This window comes from Homarus americanus, unplaced genomic scaffold (assembly GCF_018991925.1).
Source record: "Homarus americanus isolate GMGI-L3 unplaced genomic scaffold, GMGI_Hamer_2.0 scaffold51859, whole genome shotgun sequence".
NCBI lineage: Eukaryota > Metazoa > Arthropoda > Malacostraca > Decapoda > Nephropidae > Homarus > Homarus americanus.
Window position 1 is genome coordinate 3,010,885 of NW_024711292.1, and position 22,841 is coordinate 3,033,725.

At 38.9% G+C, this 22,841-nt stretch overlaps 2 protein-coding genes across 8 annotated transcripts in view; both read left to right on the forward strand.

Moving 5' to 3' along the window:
- Window positions 1-2,912: 2,912 nt before the first annotated feature.
- On the forward strand, window positions 2,913-13,137 carry LOC121872462 (cationic trypsin-3-like). Its single transcript, XM_042375279.1, has 8 exons — window positions 2,913-2,937; window positions 6,534-6,679; window positions 7,105-7,216; window positions 7,528-7,611; window positions 7,872-8,035; window positions 8,418-8,548; window positions 8,901-9,008; window positions 11,875-13,137. Exons 2-8 carry the CDS (start codon window positions 6,538-6,540, stop codon window positions 12,121-12,123), a joined length of 990 nt encoding a protein of 329 aa, XP_042231213.1. The 5' UTR covers window positions 2,913-2,937; window positions 6,534-6,537; the 3' UTR covers window positions 12,124-13,137.
- Window positions 13,138-18,184: 5,047 nt separating this feature from the next.
- Window positions 18,185-22,841, forward strand: part of LOC121872550 (copine-8-like) — a 31,127-nt gene continuing 26,470 nt past the window's right edge. For 4 of the 7 annotated variants that reach the window (XM_042375378.1, XM_042375467.1, XM_042375818.1 and 1 more), the window contains exons 1-2: window positions 20,985-21,063; window positions 22,662-22,757. In XM_042375378.1, coding sequence (XP_042231312.1) covers window positions 21,056-21,063; window positions 22,662-22,757 — 104 coding nt within the window. In that variant the 5' untranslated portion in view covers window positions 20,985-21,055. Of the gene's footprint in view, window positions 18,438-18,482; window positions 18,739-20,984; window positions 21,064-22,661; window positions 22,758-22,841 lie in introns of those variants that run through there. The other 3 variants (XM_042375647.1, XM_042375559.1, XM_042375884.1) reach the window with 3 other exon arrangements.

Here is a 22,841-nt window from a genome sequence, read left to right on the forward strand (position 1 = left end):
AAGGAAATCTGGGATCGTTTAAATCCACAACAAAAGTTACCCTTGAATAAGAAAAGAGCTTGCCTTTTTAGTACTGAGAGACTGTGATGATAAACCAACGAGAAATTCATTTGAGAAATACTGAAGTCACAAGAAAGTGAAGGTGCATCAGGCTGCTGAAGAATAATTACAGACTAAATGCCATTTATAAACGAGGAATTCCAATTTCCAATTAAAAACTACTGTACAGTAGTTATATTAAGTCGCCACTTGGACGGTCGGTCACGTCTCTGTTACGCGCTGTTGGTGAGTTCCGGGCAAGTACTGGCTCCTGAATGTATCTGTACCTGCACCAGTGTTGGTTAAGTCTGTGCCGTCACAACATTCTCTGGCAGATTGTTCAAAAGAGCTTATTTTTCACTCCACCCCCCCCCAAAAATGCCCTGTCAGTTTTTTAACTTGTGCCTTCTTTAACCAGAGGCTTTGATTTCTAGTGGGGCGGACATCCGCTAGTTCCGGGTATGAACACTCGACTGAGAAATGTCCTCTGAGGTGCTAAAGTCACCACTTGCTCGTCTATAGTATAGGCTAGTAGAGCCCATAGTCCTTTGTTAGACTGAAAATAAATCATGACATAACAATAACCATTAGTGTCAACGCGGGATTCTGGCCATATTTTTGGTTAAGATAAATAAGAGTGGTAAAGGCTACTGCCAGATATTGAAGTTTATTATGAAGTTGATCATAGATTATCCTTAGTAGAGAATGATACAAGCTTTGGAGAAGTGGTATACTGTGCTTACTGTGTCTGTAAAGACGTTTACAGTGTGCCCTGGGTTACCACATAATCACTTGTCCAAGTGAATCCTACTCAAGACGCCTTTTAATATTCTTAAAGATTACTTATTATGGACATTATCTTTTGTTCAGGAAAGTGGCTGCTGAAATGCCATGCATGATTAGAACTGTTGTCTGGGTCAGAAGTGTAGACAATTTCAGCTGACTCCAGAAGGAGGCTGAAGGCATTAGCGAGCGCTAAAGATTACCGCCAATGGAATAAAAACAAACGAAGTAATAGCCTACTAAGACATGAGAAAAGGTAGACCGTAAATTTATAGAATAAGGAAAATGAGATGTCTTTGTCCTTTAAGGATGATTTGGGTGAAAGATGGGGTAGGAAGGCCAGGGAAAGGCAATGGTGAGATGAGAACACTGAGAAGATTGGTAGAGACGTCGTGAAAATATTTGGAGGGCCAAGATCGCCAACCCTCAGATACGATGCTGGCACCTTCATTGGTCGAGTCAACCCAATACGCATTTTCCATTATATTTTTCGTGCCAATGATAAATTTTTATTACTTTCTTATCTTAATGATCAGATAACTCAAAATTACTGTATCAATAAAAAAGACCTACAAATAGCCTATATACAAACATTGTTAAAATTATGTTCTTTATAATCTATTGGGTATTAAAAGAGATTATTCATGTTGACTAAAGATTCAGGTTCACTTCGTCAGGAACGTCTTTGTGGTGAGTGTGATCATCCTGGCCAGGTCAGCAGTTAGCGATGAATACACTCCAGGTCAGCTAAATATCTTTAATTTCCAGCACAGTGATCACAGTCAATAACTACACGCACACCTGCTACACTTGCTGCACGTATTCCTCTTACAGCTGATCCACTCTCCTTATATTACAAACTTTACCCACCCAGCATTACGTCACTCAGTATTTAAACAAAACAAGTTCAACGGCTACATGCATACAGTTCTTTCCTGTCCCAAGGGTCGTTGGTTCTCGCCTAGGGCACCTCTATATATTCAACCCAGCTGTGAATGGGTACCTAACTTTAAAGTTGGGGAGGTAAAGGTGGCCGAGTGCAATGCCAACCACACTGGCTCCTTGTGTACCAAAGACTTTGTATCTGCTGTATCCAAACTGCTATAGGACCTAATTCCGTACCCAAATATATCTGTCACTTTATATTAAAGTTATGACCCCGGAACTCGATCCGCAAATCAATTAACATCCAGGTCCCCAATTATTGCTGGGTAGACAGAGGCAAATGGCATAAAAAAATTGCCTACATTTTCACCCTGTCCGGGAAACAAACCCGGAACCATTGGTTTGCGAGGCTAGCATTACACCACAGGTCATCATTATTAATCCTAAACTACCTCATTTATTTATGTTGTTAACCCCATGTTAATTTCAAACTAATATTTTTGGAACCTTATCGAAATTTGATATGAATTTTACGAAAATGTTTTCTTAATCTAACACTCACGATTACATGTAGTTTTCAAACCTCGATGACCATTTGCGGGAATGTACAGGTAAGTAGATGTTCTTCCTAAGGAGTAATTAATACCAAAAGGATTTCACTTTAGTTAGACTTGACACAAAAATTTATTTCTAATACTTTTAAAAGTTATTTATTCTTCTTCACATATGTTTGGTGATAAGCTCCAGTTTAACTTGATTGGACATTTACAAAAGATTACCTAACTCTTAAAAGTAGTTCGTGAATCGTGTTTACATCCGACCTCCCTCAGCGAGCGCACATTAGTTTTTTTTTCTTCTGATAACAAACAAAAAACATTATATCCTATCAAAGAGTAGCCTTAGGTGGATCAATACAGAGACACCTTTTCAATTATATTTAAAAAAGTGTGGCTTAATAGTTCACACATCTGCTTAGCAGGAAAGACCTTGGTTGGTGCGGACTGTGGTGACCAGGTGGTTGGTGACGCAGGTGTTGGAACAGTCCTTACAGTCCGACACACCCACGTGTAGTATGGGCCGTCTTCCACACAGGTGTCCGTATCACCTGGTCCACTTCAGTCTTACCCAATCCATCAAAATAGAGGAAGTTTATCTTTTTCAAGCAACATAAGACGCACACCTCCTCTACAGTATATATCAACACAACCGTCCCAACTTCCGCTCAAGAACGTAAAACAAAGATAAACTGTGTTACCCCCAACTCTGAGAACGATAGGCTAGGCTCTGTCTGTCAGTCTATCTGTTTACCTGTAGGTTTCCCTAGACAAAATATATGCGAAAGGAAATTACTTAAAAATTAGCTGCCAGCTTATTTTCAAGGTCCAAGGAGAAAAAGTCTGCTCACGTGAGTGTACGGCATTCAGTAAAGTGTCCTAGCGTGGATCGGAGACTTTCTGTGTGACCGCAAACAGTGCGTGGTGATAAATGGGACGAAATCGTCATGTGTGTACCCGTGACTAGCGGGGTACCACCGGGCAGTGTATTGGCCCCGTTGTTGTTTGTCTGTTTCATTAATGCCATGCCAGAATCTATACACTCCTCCATACAAATGTTTGCGAACGATGCTAAGTTATTTAGGGAAATTAAGTACCAAACAGACTGTGAAGAGCTGCAGAAAGATCTCTATGAGCTTCAAGAATAGTCGAGGAAATGACTGCTAAGATTCAATGTCACGAAATGCAAATGGATGCACCTACACCTATAGGTCGCACCAATAGTAAAGAGGCGTATCACATGTCCCAACAGGAAGAAGAGACTGCAGTAATTGAGACTAAATGTGAAAAGGACTTGGGTGTGTGTGTCGACAATGAACTCAAATTCTCGGGCCATTGTGAGAAGGTGAATCAGGCAACGAAACTAGTATGTCTTATGAGAAGGTGCTTTAGATATATGGATGATCTGTCACTATCACTATCAGAAAAGAGGATGTTCTTAACAGGATAAATAAACTAAAGAAGACCAAATCCCCAGGTCTGGATGAAATTTTCCCTCGAGTCTTGAAAGAGTGTAGGGAACAGATTAGCGGACCCCTCGTAAATTTATTTACAAAATCATTAGACACGGGAGTTGTGCCAGACTTGTGGAAACAGGCAAATGTAGTACCCATATTCAAAAAGGGAGACAGAGCATCAGCGTCAAATTACCGGCCGATCAGTTTGACGTCAGTAGTGGGGAAATTTCTTGAATCAATTATAGCAGATAGCATCCGATCGCATTTAGAGAAAAGCAAATTAATCTACGACTCTCAACATGGGTTTACAAAGGGAAAATCTTGTCTAACAAATCTGCTGACGTTTTTTAGGAAAGTCTTCGAGGTAGTAGATAATGACGAAAATTACGATGTTATTTACTTAGACTTTAGCAAAGCATTTGACAGAGTACCGCATCAGAGGCTTCTGAGAAAAATTAAGGCTCATGGTATCGAGGGGAAAGTTTTAATTGGATAAAATCATGCCTCTCACCAATAGAACGCAGAGGGTCAGCGTAGATGGTGTTAAATCTGAGTGGGGCCGTGTAACCAGTGGGGTTCCCCAGGGGCCAGTACTAGGCCCACTCTTGTTCATAATCTACATAAACGATCTAGATACTGGGATCAGCAGTGACATAAGCAAGTTTGCGGATGACACCAAAATAGGGCGGCAGATTAATTCAGGGCAGGATGCAAATGCATTACAGGAGGATCCAAATAAACTGCAGGGGTGGTCTGAAAAATGGCAAATGAAATTTAACACCAGCAAGTGCAGCGTACTTAATATTGGAAGAACAAATACTGATAATGTATACAGCCTTAACAACATCAACCTAGAGAAGTCGACTTGTGAAAGAGACCTAGGGGTACTTGTAAGCCCGGACCTACGGCCTAGAAAACAGTGCGTTAATGTTCGAAATAAGGCAAACAGAGTATTGGGTTTTATATAGAAAGTGTAAGTAATAAGAGTGCAGAGGTCTTATTGCAACTATATCTTGCGCTAGTCAGGCCGCACCTCGATTATGCGGTTCAGTTCTGGTGCTCTTATTATAGAATGGATATCAATTCACTAGAGTCGGTGCAGCGAAGAATGACGAAAATGATTCCGGGACTTAGAAACCTTCCATATCAGGATAGGTTAAAGAAACTTAACTTGCATTCCCTAGAAAGACGAAGAGTGCGGGGAGATATGATAGAAGTATTTAAGTGGGTGAAAGGAATCAATAAAGAGGAAATAGATAAAGTTCTTATAATATCCCAGCAGGATAGGACTCGGAGCAACGGATTTAAATTGGATAAGTTTAGGTTAGGAGGGAGATAGGAAGGAACTGGTTCACAAATAGGGTGGTGGACGAGTGGAACAAGCTTAGCAACTTTGTAGTAAGTGCGGGAACTCTGGAAAGTTTCAAAAGGAGACTGGATAGATCCATGGATGATAGAGAGTGGTACTAACTCTCGACAGGAGCTGTCATGCACATGGCAGACTCCTTATTTTCTTATGTTCTTATGTTCAAGAGTGAGGTGCTTCCTCGCCTGGAGTAGTCACACCATTTAATATGAATAAGATATCACAAACAACTAACCAATGCACTTTATTGTAGTTTTTTCTTTAACAGGCTACCATTTTAAAAGTGATATAAAGAACATCACAGTATTTACAAGTTGGTAACAGAGTGGCTGTGTCACCATTATTTCACATCTTATATGGTGCTCGCTAGTTTATTGATGACCAACATTTAAAAAAATGTACAGTACAGCTTCAAAACTACATAACTACCGATGTATTGCTGGAAATTTAAGACTGTAGATTATAAGATCAGTCTCATACAGTGGAAAATATTTGAAGATCAGGCTGCATTATCCCAAGTTGGAATTGTCATGTATACGGCATAAGCTATGCAGGTGTAATGTATAAAGGTATGCAGATACAGTATACAGTTCAGCATGAATATAGGGTCCTTTGCTTAGGCTACAGAATTTCCATTGGTTGTACTTTACTGATTCTTAACCGGGTTTTTTTGTTCATGAAACTACACAAAATTCCCAAGACAAGTTAGGTTACGTTACGTTACGTAAAGGTAAGTTAGGTAAAGTTAGGTCAGGTTTCGTTAGGTTAGGTTTGGTTATTTTTTTTTTACCACACAATTTGCCTAAGAAATGAGTGTGAAATCCAGTCAAAACACATCGAAATATAGAGGAAGAACATAATTTCGTCCAAAAAGTTGTGGGTGGTCCTTAAACGAATAATGACCCAAAACTTCAAAGTTCCAGCCTTTTTCGACAATACAACAGTATCCTGCTCATCTTATATATCCTAATGATACTCTGATGTTTACTAGCAGTTCTGAAGAGTGAAATGCTATCAATACTAAATGCATCAAATAAAGAGCTCATAAAACTAATGAACAGTAGTAGGTGTACGAGTCGTACACCTATATAAAAACAGGTTTCTGTTCCTTACAGAATTGGTAGAACACTTAATAGCTGCACAGCACTGGAGTCCTATTGCAGCTGGCAAACAAAAAAAATAGAAAGGCTAAATTTCGCCGAATTTTTCGTCTTCTTCCCTTATTCCTTGCCTGGTAAAGTAATTATTTTGTTTACTCTCCGGCCGTTTGGCGGCGCCATAGGGCAGGGGGGGGGGTGGGAGATGAACGCGTTCACCCATTGGAGTGAGCTATCTGCCTATACAGTAGTCTCAGAATCCTTGTGTTAGGTTAGGTATTAGAATCTCTTTAACGTGTGTTCTGAAACAAAAGTGTTTTTCTGTTATAACCTATACGCCTTTTACCAGCAGAGTGATGAGGTCGCTCTCAAGAGTGTTATGGGTGTGGGCTGCAGTGACCGTAGGTGTTGAATCCGCCCAGAAAACCCACAAGCACCAGCTTCCGAGGGACTTGGCGCGACCAGATCGTATAGTGGGCGGGGAGCCTGTGAAACGAGGTAAGAGGTATAGTAGCTGTTAGGTGTGTGTGTGTGTCAGGTGTGGCGGGTAAATGTGGTTGCCATGTATTAAGTGTCAGGGTTATAATTAAGTGTCAAGGTCATTCATTGGCCCTTTGAGGCGTAGTACTGTATTTGACGATTTAAAACCACCAAAATGATGACTTCCTATTTTGTAATACTGACTGACACGCAAAGGTTTTTAAGTTTGACCTCCACCTCGACCAAAGGCAGTGTAATATTTTTATTAGTAAAAATATAATGAGACAGACAAAAAAGAATGTTTACTAAAGAAACTCTCTAAGAATTAACGATGAAATTTGTTACACATTCACATACTAGAAAGACACTTAGCCTCAGTGATCGAAGTAAATAATATATTTCCCTTGTGCCTCTATTTCTCTCTATGACCTGGGATGGTTCAGGTGAGTTCCAGTGGCAGGTGTCGTTACAGTTCAATGGCCGACATTTCTGTGGGGGTACTCTCATCTCCCCGTCCTTAGTGCTCACCGCCGCCCACTGCACCGTAAATATTGAGTGAGTGTCTTATCCATTCCTCATACTACACATTATGTATTTTTTACCACTTAGCTCTGCGCGCACACACACACACCAAAAAAAATATTAATCTAAAATATATACGATTACAGACGTCAATATTTATAAAACGATTAGGCTACTGCAATTTAGTTACCGTACTCTGGAATTCGTCTGCATAAAAAGTTTTTTACCATGTTAAAATGCACTTAAAAGTCAGTGTTAGGTCAACTTTATCCCCCTGAATTTATCACAAAAGCGTGAATGTATTGGGCAGGTACATAGTTCCTAACATACCTTTTTATTTTTAGATGTTTAAGCTGGCTTGATACTGATTTTCAAGCCCAAAGACATACTATACAAACGTCATATACAGTGCACACACACAGGCACATGTAAGTTCCAAGCACAATATGAGTCAACTTTGAACCCTCTCATATGACTCCTGAAGACATATAAGAATAATAAAACGTGATAATGCCTACGTTTACTAAAGGTACTTAGTGTAACATAATGCTTTTCTCACCTAATGTGTGTTGACTTTTGATCTGTTCTCCAGGAAGGTGTGGTTATTTTTTTTTTTTTACATCCATCAACACGCCTCGACAGCAACCTAAAATAGCCGATAACATACTTATTATTACGTGTTTGTCAGTTTCAACTATGTGAAGGTGGTGACCGGAGCGTGGGATCTGTTAGAGAACAACAGGAAGTACAGGGTGGCGAATGTGTTCCCCGCACCGTACAACCCCCTCAACTTCTCTAATGATATCGCTCTCCTCAAGCTCCAAGTCGATAACATGGACCCTGATGCCAGAGGTACAGTACATTACATATAAACCAACTTGTTCCTCAAAAAAATTACGTTTCTTGTAGAATTTATAATTAATGTTCTGAATATACGTTTTGATCTCTGATGAAGCTGCAAGTATCTGACCAATTTTATCCATGAGTTTGTTCGTTTTTCATTCTGATTGTTGGTATATTTGTTGATGGTCCACTTTCTGAACTATTTAATATATCTAATGTGAGATAAACTGTTTAAAATATCGTTTAAAGTTCGAAAATATCACCAGATCAGAGTAACTTCGCTCTACCTCTAGAATCTTAATGGCGTTTCCGATTCCCTTGCGCACGCTTGTAATTTTTTCATCTCCCTTTAGACTGGTACACTCAGACCTCTCGTTTTATTCCCGACTAGCTGGCCATGGCGGAGTACCCATCGCCTTGGAGACACGTAAAGAGGCTGAAATAGGTCAACGGTGTACGATCTCCGGATGGGGGAAGGTGGCGCAATCAGGCAATCTACCACACATTCTCCTCGCTGCTGACGTACGTATTCGTCTTTTATTTTATCTAGTTTTCTGATTTTCCCTCTGATGTGATTTACCACCGTAGACCATTTGACCTTATGTGAGTAAATAAATAGACATCCTTCATTGTTTTACCTGTGCAAAGTTTAAAAACCCATTGTTGCAAGAATACCCTTTACATGTTAATATTTCTGATTTTTTGATGTTCAGAAAGATCAGACTGTTTGGAAGTGATTGAACGAGAACAAAAATACATTGTCGATGAAGATAAAGCCACATGTTGAGTACACATCAATTAAACTGGTACTCTAAAGTCTAGACTATTACGCTGCGAAATATATCTAAAGATTATTACTTTTTGTGTGGTGCAGGTAAAGCTGAAGAGCGACGCTGACTGCATCAAGAAGTTCTCCAAACACAACTATCCCGTGTACTCCAGTAACCTGTGCGCCGGTGGGGAAGAAAGGGACGCCTGTCAGGTAAGAGCCTTAATTGTGCCTAACAAACACTTACTCGAAAACCTTACAAGTAAAATCTACATGAGACAATCCCACCGAAGAAAAATCAAACAAAAATCTTCATTGCGATAAGTTTTATCACCAAAACGACAATGAAGAGAAAATCGAACCAAATTAAGTTTGTGTAGGTGCTATTTTGTATATTTTTAAGACAGATTGAGAGATATTTTTCTCCCCAGACCATAAACATTTGAAATGATTAATAAGTAGTGTAAATCTGCTTTCCTAACACATCAGCATCTTCAGTATAAGCATTGTTCACTGTTCTTAGGCAGTATGTTGGCGTGGCTTAAAAATCACTTGAATATAATGTAAAGTTATGTATGTTCGTATCAGTCACTTTAAAGTTGTTATGGAAAATCAAACTTGTAGTACGGTATTAAGTACCCTCACGAATGTGGAAATAACACAGTTTTGCCTTATCGATACCTGGCTGTCAAATGTCTGACCCTTAGGCCCCGTTGCGAGTCGTTCGGCCTGTGCCCGGGTGGGCTAATTCCCTTAAAAAAAAAAGCAGATTTTCCCTTTTGTTTTAATTTTAGCTATACTGTCATGAAATTTGACACGCACATGTATCTTGCTCAATACTACTGCAGCTTCCTATCTGTCAATAAAAAAAAATAGAATGGTGATTTACGCTTGGATAATAATACAGTATTTATTAACGAGACAACTGCGACCCCATACAAATTCGCAAAGTAGAAATAATTTCACTACTGCCAAGCTATCAAATTTTCTGAATATTAAATTCATTTTCTATATAATTATTAAACGAAAGTGATCTATGCACTGATTCAAGTACAGTACATGTAATATTGTTGGTATTTTTATATTAAAATACCCGAAAAAATATACATTTCCGACGGAAATGTATATTTTTTTATCTCCCTATATGACTCAATATAATTATAGTGAGAATTTGCAGTCCGGAATTCATCGATGAGGAATACAAATATATATATAATATTGGCTCAAACCTTAAATACCCTAGATCTTTCATAGACAAATGCTTAAACATTACTAAGAAAACTTTTTATAGAACTGATCCCAAGCCCACCCATGACCATAAGAATATCTTAATATTACCATTTCACAAAAATTTCTCACACATTCCTGCACAGCTAAAAACCTGGAACGTCAATGCGGCATTTAAAAACTCATGCACTGTTAAACAAATGTTAATCAAGAACTCCCCCAACAACACAATTGGTTGCATTTATAAAGTTCCTTGCAAGGAATGTAATATGTTTTACTTAGGCCAGACAGGTAAAGATCTTACAACTAGAATTAAACAACACAAATACAGTGTTAGGACAGGCCAGGAATCCAATGCTCTGTTTGTTCATTTGAGGGATAACAAGCATTGCATTGACTGGGATAATGCCTCCTCAATATTACCATGTAATTCAATTGATAGTAGGAACATCATAGAATCTAGTCTTATTAAACATACCGAAGCATTCAACATGAATTTGAGTAACGGCATGTACAAGCTGGACAATTTTGTAATTAAGAAGATTTGTGATCAGGTGAGAAGGCCGGGTCACTTGACCATCTGACCTGACCACCAACCGTTGTGTGCTATTTAAAGATTAGTAGGGTCATTACCTAATACCTGACCATTGTGGACCTGGTCTCACCCTCCTCTGTATATATACACCTTGATTTGTATTACTCTCTCTAGTCTGTACTCACCCCTGAAGATGTGAATTACACGAAAGCGCTTGGGAACTTCGTGTTTTCTTCTTTCCTTGTGGTTATCAGCATATATATATATATATATATATATATATATATATATATATATATATATATATATATATATATATATATATATATATATGCAAGTAAATCACTGTAGGTGCACGTGATCAAGTATATGCTGATAACCACAAGGAAACAAACGCTTGGGAACTTCGTGTTTTCTTGTTTCCTTGTGGTTATCAGCATATATATATATATATATATATATATATATATATATATATATATATATATATATATATATATATATATATATATATATATGGAATCAACCGGAAAATCTACATTCAGAATTTTTTTGGGGGGCAGGGCGGGGGAGGACATGGTACATGAAACTGGAAAGACCCAAATGGTGTAAAACTGGTGTAAAGCTATAGCTATCACCATCGCTCTTACTGAAGAATAGAAGGGAGAATATTCCCTTACACCCTTAAGTCGGCAAATTAATATATTTTACTGCAAAGTAATCGATGTGTTGCTTTGAGAAATTATCCCATGATATCTAAAGTTGGATGTCAATAACCTACTGACTATATATACAGTAAATTGTGTTTATTGAATAATCTGGTGTTTTAGCACAATATTATGTACAGCGCAATACAATGTGCTTAATGTGTTTTTACTCTCCAGCCGCTTGGCGACGCCACCGTCGCAGAGGATAAAATTTTTAAGCAATTAGTGAGCTATCCTCCGACAGTCTAAGAATCCTTGGTAACACTCAGTCTCATATTATGTCATTTCCTCTCGTATGGTGACTGCACTCCACCACTGTACAACACAACAACAAATGACAACATCCGTTTTCTGTAGTTTTTTTCCTTAGGGCATCTGTAGAACTCCAGTGCTTTAGTGTGGAGATTCCTGCGATAACCTCCGTTCTTATTATATCATAAAAAAACACACTTGAGTTGTCAGTCATCTGTAAGGTGTTTCTGGATAACAGGTTGCACATTAAGTGTTCTTCCAACTAGTCTCATCTCTTGTGCATCCAGATTCGCTCTGGACGACCTTCCTTGTAGTGCTGTCGCTAACAACACATTCAAATGTAGTATATTTTCTTCAGGGTGATTCCGGAGGACCACTGGTGTGCTGCAGCGAGTCGACCAGGAAGGTAGGGTCGTGCAGGTTGGCGGGGATCACGTCGTGGGGCATCGGGTGCGCTACCAAGGGCTTCCCCGGAGTGTACACGGAGGTGGCATACTTCGTGAACTGGACGAGACACACCATCTTCACCAATTATGGCGAGCAAGAGCTGAAGAGTGTCAAATTCTTCGTGTTAAATGACGAGGAGACGGATCCCAAAGACATTTAATAACAGGGGAAAGATGTCACCCACAAACGCATTAATAATACAAATAAAACGGGAATTTGCTAACAAAGATGACACCAAGAAAAATAATGTTCCACCGGAAGATGCAGGAAAGTTATCCCACGAGAATAGTGTTCTAGGTAAAGAAAAGAAACAAAATATATATATTTACAGATGTCCTGTAGGGTTACATGACATCCACTACAGTCCTTTCTGGAAGAGAATCTCAGGCCTGTCTCCAACGTCTGATTTGTCATAAAGAATATAATCGAGAATGCTGTTGTCCTATGAATTTTGCTTGATAATTATGTCTTCTGATGATTTTCCGCGTTTTATCTAAATATTTTTTTCTTCAAAATTACCAACTTATTGAATTACTGACATACGATGGCAAATAAATATTATTTACAATTCGACTGCAGACATTTTTTTTTATCTCTGTTAAGTCGGGTTCTTTAAAAAAAATACATCCTCACATACGTCATCATAAACTCTGCGCAATATTCAATAAGTTTCCAAAATATAAGCAAGTGTTGGTAAATGTAGCATTATTAATCTATCCTCAAAAGTCAACTACTTGAAGAGCTTGTACTTGTCTTTACACATTCTCTCTCTCTAGTCTCAATATTTTAACTAAATATGGACATTACACCCGACATGCTGTCTGACGAGCGCTACAAATAATCATCAGTAGAGAACACTATTCCTTAATGAATAAAAACAAAAATAAAACTAGTTGCTACAGAGGTCAGCAAAACAGTCATCAATAAGAATAGTGTTGTCAGCTTATAAATTTACGAAGTGGAAAGAAATTTATCAACTGTTAGAGCAAGTTCAATTTAAGACAGAGGAAAATAGTAAGAAAATGGCCAGAAACATCACAGGTAACGGAAGAGTACACACTGAAAAGCAGCGCGACATCTGTAGAAGTCGACTATTCATGATCATAATAGATACATTCCCAGTAAGCAAAGTGGACAAGTATTCGTTAATGTGAAATAAACTGCAAAATGATAATTAGTGTATACATTTCTCCTTAATATCTAGAGTTACGTACATAAACCAACATAGCAAAGGTTCTAAAATAGAACAACAAAAATACTTTCGAAAAGTTTTAGGTGATAAGTTGGTACAGGTATTTTAAGCAAAACTGTCATTATCATAAGAGTGATTTAAAGCCTTAAGCCGTATGAAAGATTATTTCCAGTTTTGAGTAACATTAAATAATTTTGGATGCTTAGTGTATGTTGTCGAAATATGTTGTCCATGTAAAGATTATGCAGAACATAAATAAATATTTTTGGACATTATTCTTTGTTACAAGAAATCCCTAAGATATACCAGGGACTGTCAGTTAGTTGAAAATGTTCAAAGGAGGGCCACCAGACTGGTGCCTGCACTTCGGCACCTCAGCTACCCTGAGAGATTGGAGCACCTGAACTTGCCTAGCTTATACTACAAACGGGCAAGGGGCGACCTACAGTAGTTGAGGTGTATAAGTGCCCCCGGAGATTCTCAGGGGGCACTACTCAGTCAAGTGTCCTTGGAGCTGGCGGACGCTCGCCAAACAAGGGGTCACAGCTCAAGATTGAAGAAGCCGCAAGTCCAGAAAACTGTGAGGGCAAACTTTTTCGGAGTGAGGGTTGTGAACTCTTGGAACAATCTACCAGAAAGTGTTGTGACGGTACCGAGTACATTCAGGAGCCGGTGCATGCCCAGTACTTGCCAACAGTGCGTGACAGAGACGTGACCGATCGCCCAAGCGGCTAACGAGCCGATCAGTGGTGAAGAGGATAAAAAAGTAAAAGTAAACCCAAGCTGTGGAATCACGAACGGCATTGGGCTTCAAAAAAAAAATTCTCCTACTAAAATTCCCTCCTATCATCCCCTGGTCACCGTATTACAGAATGCATATTGAATCATTGGAAAGAATCCAGAGGTGAATGACAATACTAATCCCGGGCATTAGGAACCTTGAATACAGAGACAGGTTAAAGCATTTTAATTTGCACTCCCTCGAGAGACGTAGAGCGAGGGGCGACATGATCGAGTGTATAAATGGAAGTCAGGGTGAAGCAAAGGGGACATTACGAAGGTACTCAAACTATCCAACCAGGAGCGAACTCGTAACAAATTAGAAAAATTTAGATTTCGGCGTGAAATAGGTAAACACTGGTTTGGAAACAGAGTAGTGGATGAATGCAACAAGTTACCAAATATCATCATTAACTCGAATACGCTGGATAGCTTCAAACATAGGTTGGATGCTTATATGAGCAATAGGGGTTGGGTATAAACGGGACTGCCCAGTATGGGTCAATAGGCCCGCTGCAGTTTCCTCCATTCCTATGTTCTTTAAACTTCTACTGAACCTCCTTCCTCCCTCTCAGTTGTCACTAGCCTCTATTGATTGATAGCATTAGACAAGACTATCGAGAACAATGGAGGTCAATGGCAATTGACCTCCTTCCCTGGGCATGTTTGGTAGGTAAATAAGATAATGTTTCTTTAGTCTGAGTTCGCCAAGATGTACATAAAATATGATAAATTCACGTAGAAAGTGTAAATGTACTGTGTGGTAAAGGTAGAAGTGGAGGTTTGGTGCAACACCTGTGTTCAAATACAACTAAGCACAGACTGAGGGAGGAAATGCCACAATTTCCGCCTCAGGCACCGAGTCAAGGTGGTGTACCGCCTGGGACGTGACGTCATCTACTGGGAAACTTTGGTGAGGATAAGAACGCGGTATATAAGACACGTTTATGACGTCAGCAGCTGTGCATTGATTAGACATATTTTGAAGAATGAAATACCTTAAGCTGGCCCTGCCTTCTATTATTCGAGTATTGTTTACATTTGAAAATTCACTTGAGTAAATGGGCCGTAACGAAGTGTTAGTAATACAGTAAATATACTGTATTATGTCCATTTTCAAGGATGCATTTCTTACTTTTGTAAGCATTTCCAATATTTTTTCATAATTATCATTTTTTAATATTCCATAAAGACTGAACAAGCCGACAAGTGGCTAAGAGGAAAAGTAAATATAAAAATTTAACCGCCCGAACCGCGGCTACTAAGCTGTTAAGTGGTGAAATGATAAATCTGAAGCATCATATGCCATAAACTAATAATAATTATACAGGGCCAGTAAACAAACTATTATAGACATACATCTACCAGCATAAGATTGACACTGAAATCAAGTTATTATTTACCATTTAAGATCAAGCTAAAGTGATCTTATACTGTATTATTTAGCAGCTAGGATCAAGCTACAGTGTTCTAAGTCGGTGATAATGATTGATACTATAGCGTGTAGCAGTGTGTAACGAGCCAAATTCAGTGGCGGAGAGGATAAAGGTAAAAGTAGCTCGCCTGCCTACCGCCCACAGCCTCCACATCATAATGTTGGTCCTGTAGTGGATTTCTCCCCTACAAACGCTGTTTGTCGCTGAGTAGCCGACCCCACGAATTCCCCAGTGTATGCCTCGTGGTCTAGATCAACCAGCGCCGCCTTACATGAAGGAGGTCAACTATTAAGCCACGCCTACCTCCACTATATAAGGCCTGACCTCGTGGTGACCGACCTCTCTTTCTGCCTACACCAACCAACAAGCACCACCGCCTCCTCCTCCTGCCTGGCGGCCCTCGCTCCCGCCGGCGAGCATGGCGACCCACAAGCTGTCTTCCTCTGAGCACCCTCACCAACCAGCTCTCTCTACTCAACGCTTGTAACCATGCTGCCTTCCCAGCACCAAGCTGCATTGTACATCCAATACAACATGTATACAGAGAGCACATTGTGAGTTTCCTTCCTCCATCCCATCCTGAGTGTGAACCCAAACATCAGCCACCCCACAAATGGTGACCCCCGGAGATTCGCACTCACACAGGATGGAGGAGAAACCGATCACTCTCCCAGTCTTCAAGCAACATGGAAGACTGGCTTATCCACACAGAAGCAGCTCTCATCGGCTCTACAGCTACTGTCTCTACACCGCAGGTTAGACACCCTAGAGCAGCTCTGCGACTCTAAGCAGACAGCCGCTCCTCTTCCTGCCCCAAGCACCACGTCCTACCGACCCCAACACACCCGTCCTGCCTCAGACGCCGCCCCGGCCCAGCAGTACCCCCTGCCGCTCCTCCTGACGCGGCCCCTGCTCCTGACCCAGGCCCACACACCCCAGCAGGCGCATCTGACGACTCTGTACCTGCCGTGAGGGAAGCACAACATTCATCGCCTCCACACACCCTTTTTCTCCCTCTCTACTCCCACAGATATTGTGTATCTAGATTGTTGTCTCCTCTAGCGGCCGGCTCATCCACACCCTCACCGTTATAAGAACATAAGAATGGAGGAAACTGCAGCGGGCCTATTGGCTCATACTGGGCAGTCCAGTTTACACTCAACCCCTATTGCTCATAAGAACATAAGAAAATAAGGAGTCTGCAATAGGCCGGTTGGCCTGTGCATGGCAGCTCCTGTCGAGAGTTACTACCACTCTCTATCATCCATGAATCTATCTAGCCTCCTTTTGAAACTTTCCAGAGTTCCCGTACTTACTACAGAGTTGCTAAGCATGTTCCACTCGTCCACCACCCTATTTGTGAACCAGTTTCTTCCTATCTCCCTCCTAAACCTATACTTATCCAACTTGAATCCGTTGCTCCGAGTCCTATCCTGCTCGGATATTATAAGAACTTTATCTATATCCCCTTTATTGATTCCTTTCACCCACTTAAATACTTCTATCATATCTCCCCGCACTCTTCGTCTTTCTAGGGAATGCAAGTTAAGTTTCTTTAGCCTATCCTGATATGGAAGGTTTCTAAGTCCCGGAATCATTTTTGTCATTCTTCGCTGCACCGACTCTAGTGAATTTATATCCATTCTATAATAGGGGCACCAGAACTGAACCGCATAATCGAGGTGCGGCCTGACTAGCGCAAGATATAGTTGCAATAAGACCTCTGCACTCTTGTTACTTACACTTCTAGATATAAAACCCAATACTCTGTTTGCCTTATTTCGAACATTAACGCACTGTTTTCTAGGCCGTAGGTCCGGGCTTACAAGTACCCCTAGGTCTCTTTCACAAGTCGACTTCTCTAGGTTGATGTTGTTAAGGCTGTATACATTATAAGTATTTGTTCTTCCAATATTAAGTACGCTGCACTTGCTGGTGTTGAATTTCATTTGCCATTTTTCAGACCACCCCTGCAGTTTATTTAGATCCTCCTGTAATGCATTTGCATCCTGCCCTGAATTAATTTGCCGCCCTATTTTGGTGTCATCCGCAAACTTGCTTATGTCATTGCTGATCCCAGTATCTAGATCGTTTATGTAGATTATGAACAAGAGTGGGCCTAGTACTGACCCCTGGGGAACCCCACTGGTTACACGGCCCCACTCAGATTTAACACCATCTACGCTGACCCTCTGCGTTCTATCGGTGAGCCATGATTTTATCCAATTTAAAACTTTCCCCTCGATACCATGAGCCTTAATTTTTCTCAGAAGCCTCTGATGCGGTACTCTGTCAAATGCTTTGCTAAAGTCTAAGTAAATAACATCGTAATTTTCGTCATTATCTACTACCTCGAAGACTTTCCTAAAAAACGTTAGCAGATTTGTTAGACAAGATTTTCCCTTTGTAAACCCATGTTGAGAGTCGTAGATTAATTTGCTTTTCTCTAGATGCGATCGGATGCTATCTGCTATAATTGATTCAAGAAATTTCCCCACTACTGACGTCAAACTGATCGGCCGGTAATTGACGCTGATGCTCTGTCTCCCTTTTTGCATATGGGTACTACTGTACATTTGCCTGTTTCCACAAGTCTGGCACAACTCCAGTGTCTAATGATTTTGTAAATAAGTTTACGAGGGGTCCGCTAATCTGTTCCCTACACTCTATTAAGACTCGAGGGAAAATTTCATCCGGCCCTGGGGATTTTGTATTCTTTAGTTTATTTATCTTCTTAAGAACATCCTCTTTTCTGATAGTGATATTCTTTAATTTCTCTTCTTCCTTTCCCTTAAATGACCTAACCTAACCTAACCTTAACACACCTTACCACCCAGACTGAGAATAATGTCATTCTTTGCTGTGCTCTCTGTCGAAGAGGAGTGAGGACGGTGACAGCGGTCACCTGTCAGTGTTGTCCAAACTCTGAATCTCCAGTTGTCCGTGATTTGTGTTTTGGCCAGCAGGGATAGAGACAGATACAGAAAATACATCTCGGGTGCAGAGCTGGCCACATTTACTGGACACTACGACAATAATATTTTGGTAGAAAAGGGACCTGTTGAGGTATCTAGTGAAAATTACGCATTTCCAAAAATGGTGAAAACCGACACTTTTCAGAAGACTTTTTACATGCGGAGATTGCCAAATGGGGAAATATATGAAAGATGTTATAACATAGTAAATTACATAATATTTAGCATATTAATAGTATGATTTGGTAATTAATAATATTTATATTACAACCTGTGAGTTGGCAACATTGTCAGTCGTGTACGGGCTACGGTGTTTATACAACGCTGGAGATTAGAAGTAGCTGGACCTGGTGCAGTTGTCCTTTTAATTTATCTTTATTGACTTAAAACGAGTAAGTTGCTGTATTTTTACTTTCCCAGATGTTTATTCTTAATGATTTTCATAAGATGTTCAAAGTACTGAACAAGAGATAGTGGATTATGTCCGTAAGGAGCTTCTCAATTTACCTATGTCTAACTTCCCTATATTGTCAGGTCAGTGGGCGTGGTTGTGACATTAAAATATATATATTGGCTTATTATTCTGATTGTACCTTAGAAATTGCATAATACATTTACTAGCAGGGTATAATGTAAATGGTCATAGACAAACTACTCTGGGTGAGATTCTTGTACAGGGAAAATGACAAAATTGCAGTTTATCAAGTGAATTATATCAGTCAAGCTAATCAACAAAATCAACTAAAACTGTAAAGAATAGGGGAAGTGTGTGGTTAAAAGTGTAGATGAATTACCATAGAGGCAGAGAAGGAAATTACACACTATATGGTCTTACATTATGTCTTTCACTGACAAACTAAAAAATTTAATGAGCTTAAGGTTATTTAAAATACGTGCCAGTTTAATAGTTATAATAAAATTCAAGTTTATTGATTAGATGGAATTCCAGTTTTTGCATAACATTGGTCAACACATATTATTTATTGGCAGTAAATTAATTATTGTTGTTGATATTAGAAATTATACACTTTTTCAAGCTATCCACTTGCCCAATATGTTTTATCGAATCAGAGCCTATACTGTACATACTCTTTGGGAATCTACCAGGTTCAGTTAGGTATGGTTAGGCTACTTCAAACAAATATTGGTAATTATATAGGATAACCCAATGAGCGAAATTTATTGTAAAAAATTATGAAAACACTGGATTTTTACTGTTATATTATGTTGAACACTGTTGTAGTATGTGGAAATATGTTAAAAATTGGATATTCATATTAAAAATAAATGCTCCTTAACATTTGTGGGTATGAAACACAGACCTAAACCTAACCAAACAAACTTACCCAACCTTACCTAACTTCCTTACCGGAGGCCCCCCGGACCCCCCGGTATATTAAACAGAAAGAACTTAAGATTATATGGTGAAATTTTAGGCATTTTCTGTTCGTGAGACGATGTGGGTGCATCAGCGCTAAAGAGCCCGGGCGGAAAAGTTATTTATTGTGTTGGCGGGTATCACAATAAATGATTATCATATCAGAACTCACTGATGAAAATATTGTAAGAAAATAAACAGTAATAAAAATAACTTGCTCATGGGTTAGTCCTACATATTAATCCAAATATTATTTTTAATTAATTTTGCTGATTACTGAGAATGTCTCTACAGACTTAGTCATGTTTTTTTTTGGCTGTGAATTAATGAAAATAGTCACTGAACTATGGTTTCAGCTGGAATGAACCACTGAAGAATATACTGTACAGGTACAATACTGTACTATATACAGGTTCTCAAATTCTGCAGTAATTCATTCCTGCTAAAATCAGACATAGTTCAGTAATGGTTTATGTGGATTTGCTGAAAGTGTGGAGGCTATGGGCTATAAGCCTTATCATAAAAAAAAGGAATCTTGTTTTTGTTTTGCTCCTTCACCGGGTTTGGAGTCTGCATCAAAAATAACATTTTACTTAAAACTACACAGAAAACAAGCTATTATTAACCTATTGGCTGCGGGAGGTTACCCCAAGCTGAATAAAATCGTCTGGCGTTAGCCAGAATAAAATGGCAAGTGTGGGAATTGCAGCAAAATGGTTAAGTCAATAGTGTCAGTCTACATATTTACTGAACTGTACTCAGTGAGGATGTTATAAAAGGATTATCCTGATAAAACAGAACTGTACTGTACAGTATTATTAAATTGGAAAGAAGTGCAGGTACTCACTCACGTACAATACAGAAATTTATTTCTCCTTATCTAATAAATTGTAAGGTTAAGGAGATGATTGCCATCATTTAGTTATTTACTTTTTGATGGGATCTTAACTAGCATACTTGTTTTAGTGTACATGTACAGTAGTGTACAGTACAGTACATATACTATACAGAATATAGAATGCGAAGCTGGTGGAGTATGATATACTGCACTGTAAAAATAATATTTCTTTGAACATTTGTTAATTAAAAAAATTATAAAACTTTTTTTTACTCCACAGTGCAGTACTGTACAGTACTTGGTTTGGTCAGGCTTATCTGATGTAATACTGATTTCCTTATCAGATTATCATGATAATGTGATATGATTGCTTACTGTGTACTAGATAACTGGATATCTGTGTGCTTCAGTTTCGTGTTAATAGTCACAAGGAGCAGAGGCCACATCATTTTCCCGTTGTATTGTTGACATTTAAACTTCGAGACTTGTAATAATGAAACGGTTTGTTGTCTATTTTTTAGTGTACAGTACTGTACAGTATTTAAAAAAATGTTTTCCTTACAGGTAAAACTTTGTTGCTTTATGTGCTTGTTATATTTCACAGCTTGTTCACTTTGTATAGAAAATTAAGAGATTTATGCAGTGAGTTCATTGAACCCCTTCACTATCTTGATCTGCAAAAGTATAGATGTAAATAATGTCTTTAATCATTGGAAATTAGCATGTGTAAAGTCCTTTATTCAAAGAGAGTGATTACAGTTGCACAAACATTAAGAAACCAGTAACCTTAACCTGTATGGTAGATATACTGCTCAAGACCAGGTAATCCTGGAGGAGACGTCTGCACCAGAAGACGTTGTTCAATTTTGTTTATTTTTTCCATTGATGTTCTTATCATTATAGTTAGTACTTTAAAAGAGGCAACTACAACTTAATAGAATCTGACCTAACAAACCAAAGAAACCTACCTAACCTTACCTAACTTCCTTGCCAGGGGGCTCTGCCCCTTGGACCCCCTGCCATATTAAACAGAAAGAACTTATTTTGATTCTGTATTTAGTACCAATGAAAGTAATTTGTGAAGCATCATGGTGTAATTTTACGTTTTTGTGGATGTGAGAGTATGATTGGACTGAGTGGGTTGGTTGTAAACAGAGACGATAACATACTCCGTCAATGGGAGATTTTTCAGATGGGTATTTACAGTAAATAATTAATTCCTTCATGTACATAGCACATAGAGACATCATTTTAGTATCATATGAACAGTTTTTCACTATGTTTTACCCTACAATTTCCCTCATCCTTCTTGCCATGCCCATTACAGGGTGATTTATTTTTGTAGCTAGAGAAAAACAAAACAAAAAAATACTTGTAATTATTATTAAAAAGTTATCGCCTTTTTTTAAATAATTACAGTACCTGTACTATAATGATAAGAACATAGTGTGGAAAAAATGAACGAAATCAAACAACTCTGTTCGTCATCTCCAGTAATACCCAAGACTATATTACTGTACATGATTGTGAAGGATCATTTGCACTGGAAATGCCTTGTGAAAGAATCATAGCTTGAATTTATGCTTGGCATTGTTGGTGGAGGTAGTGAATGCTGTAACATCCCCTTAGGCTAGCGTAGGTTTGGTTAGGTACAGTAGATGCTTCCAGAGGTAGAGTGTAATCCATGATGATGATAATATGAAGTGAGCTTGAAGTAAGTATGAGATGTGGTTTTGGGAGATTGTTTATACAATATATAATGTATAGAGTGTACAGGATACTGTATGTTGTAATACAGTAAAGTTTATGCAGTATATAATGTATATGTATACTGTACAGGATACTGTATGTTGTTATAGTACATTAAAGTTTATACAGTACAGTATATAATGTATATACTGTACAGGTTACTGTATGTTGTAATACAGTAAAGGATTGGAGCTGTAAAATGATTGACAGGCTAAGTGAAGGCGGCCTAAAGTTGTTTTCTTAAGAGAAATTAGGCTTTAGAGTGACCCATAAACGAAAACATGGATGTATATTTTGTATTTTTAAAATATTTACTCTGATCATATATGAAAAGACCTTTACATTTGCAGAAGGATGCAGGCTGGAGGTGTCTCACCAATGGGAATGCCACCTGGGCCCCCTCAGATGGTCCCTATGTCAAAGGTGGAGCTGAGTATTCAGGCCAAGTATGTTCAGTTGTATTCTGTTTAATACAGATATTTTTTTATTCATACAGAGTAGATAGTTCATATTGTGGTTAAAGGTATTTG

Coding starts and splice junctions, on each gene's coding strand:
- LOC121872462 (XM_042375279.1), top strand. CDS start 6,538: ATGAGGTCGCTCTCAAGAGTGTTATGGGTGTGGGCTGCAGTGACCGTA. Junction 7,612..7,871: donor GTGCACACACACAGGCACAT/GTAAGTTCCAAG, acceptor CGTGTTTGTCAG/TTTCAACTATGTGAAGGTGG. Junction 8,549..8,900: donor ACATTCTCCTCGCTGCTGAC/GTACGTATTCGT, acceptor TGTGTGGTGCAG/GTAAAGCTGAAGAGCGACGC.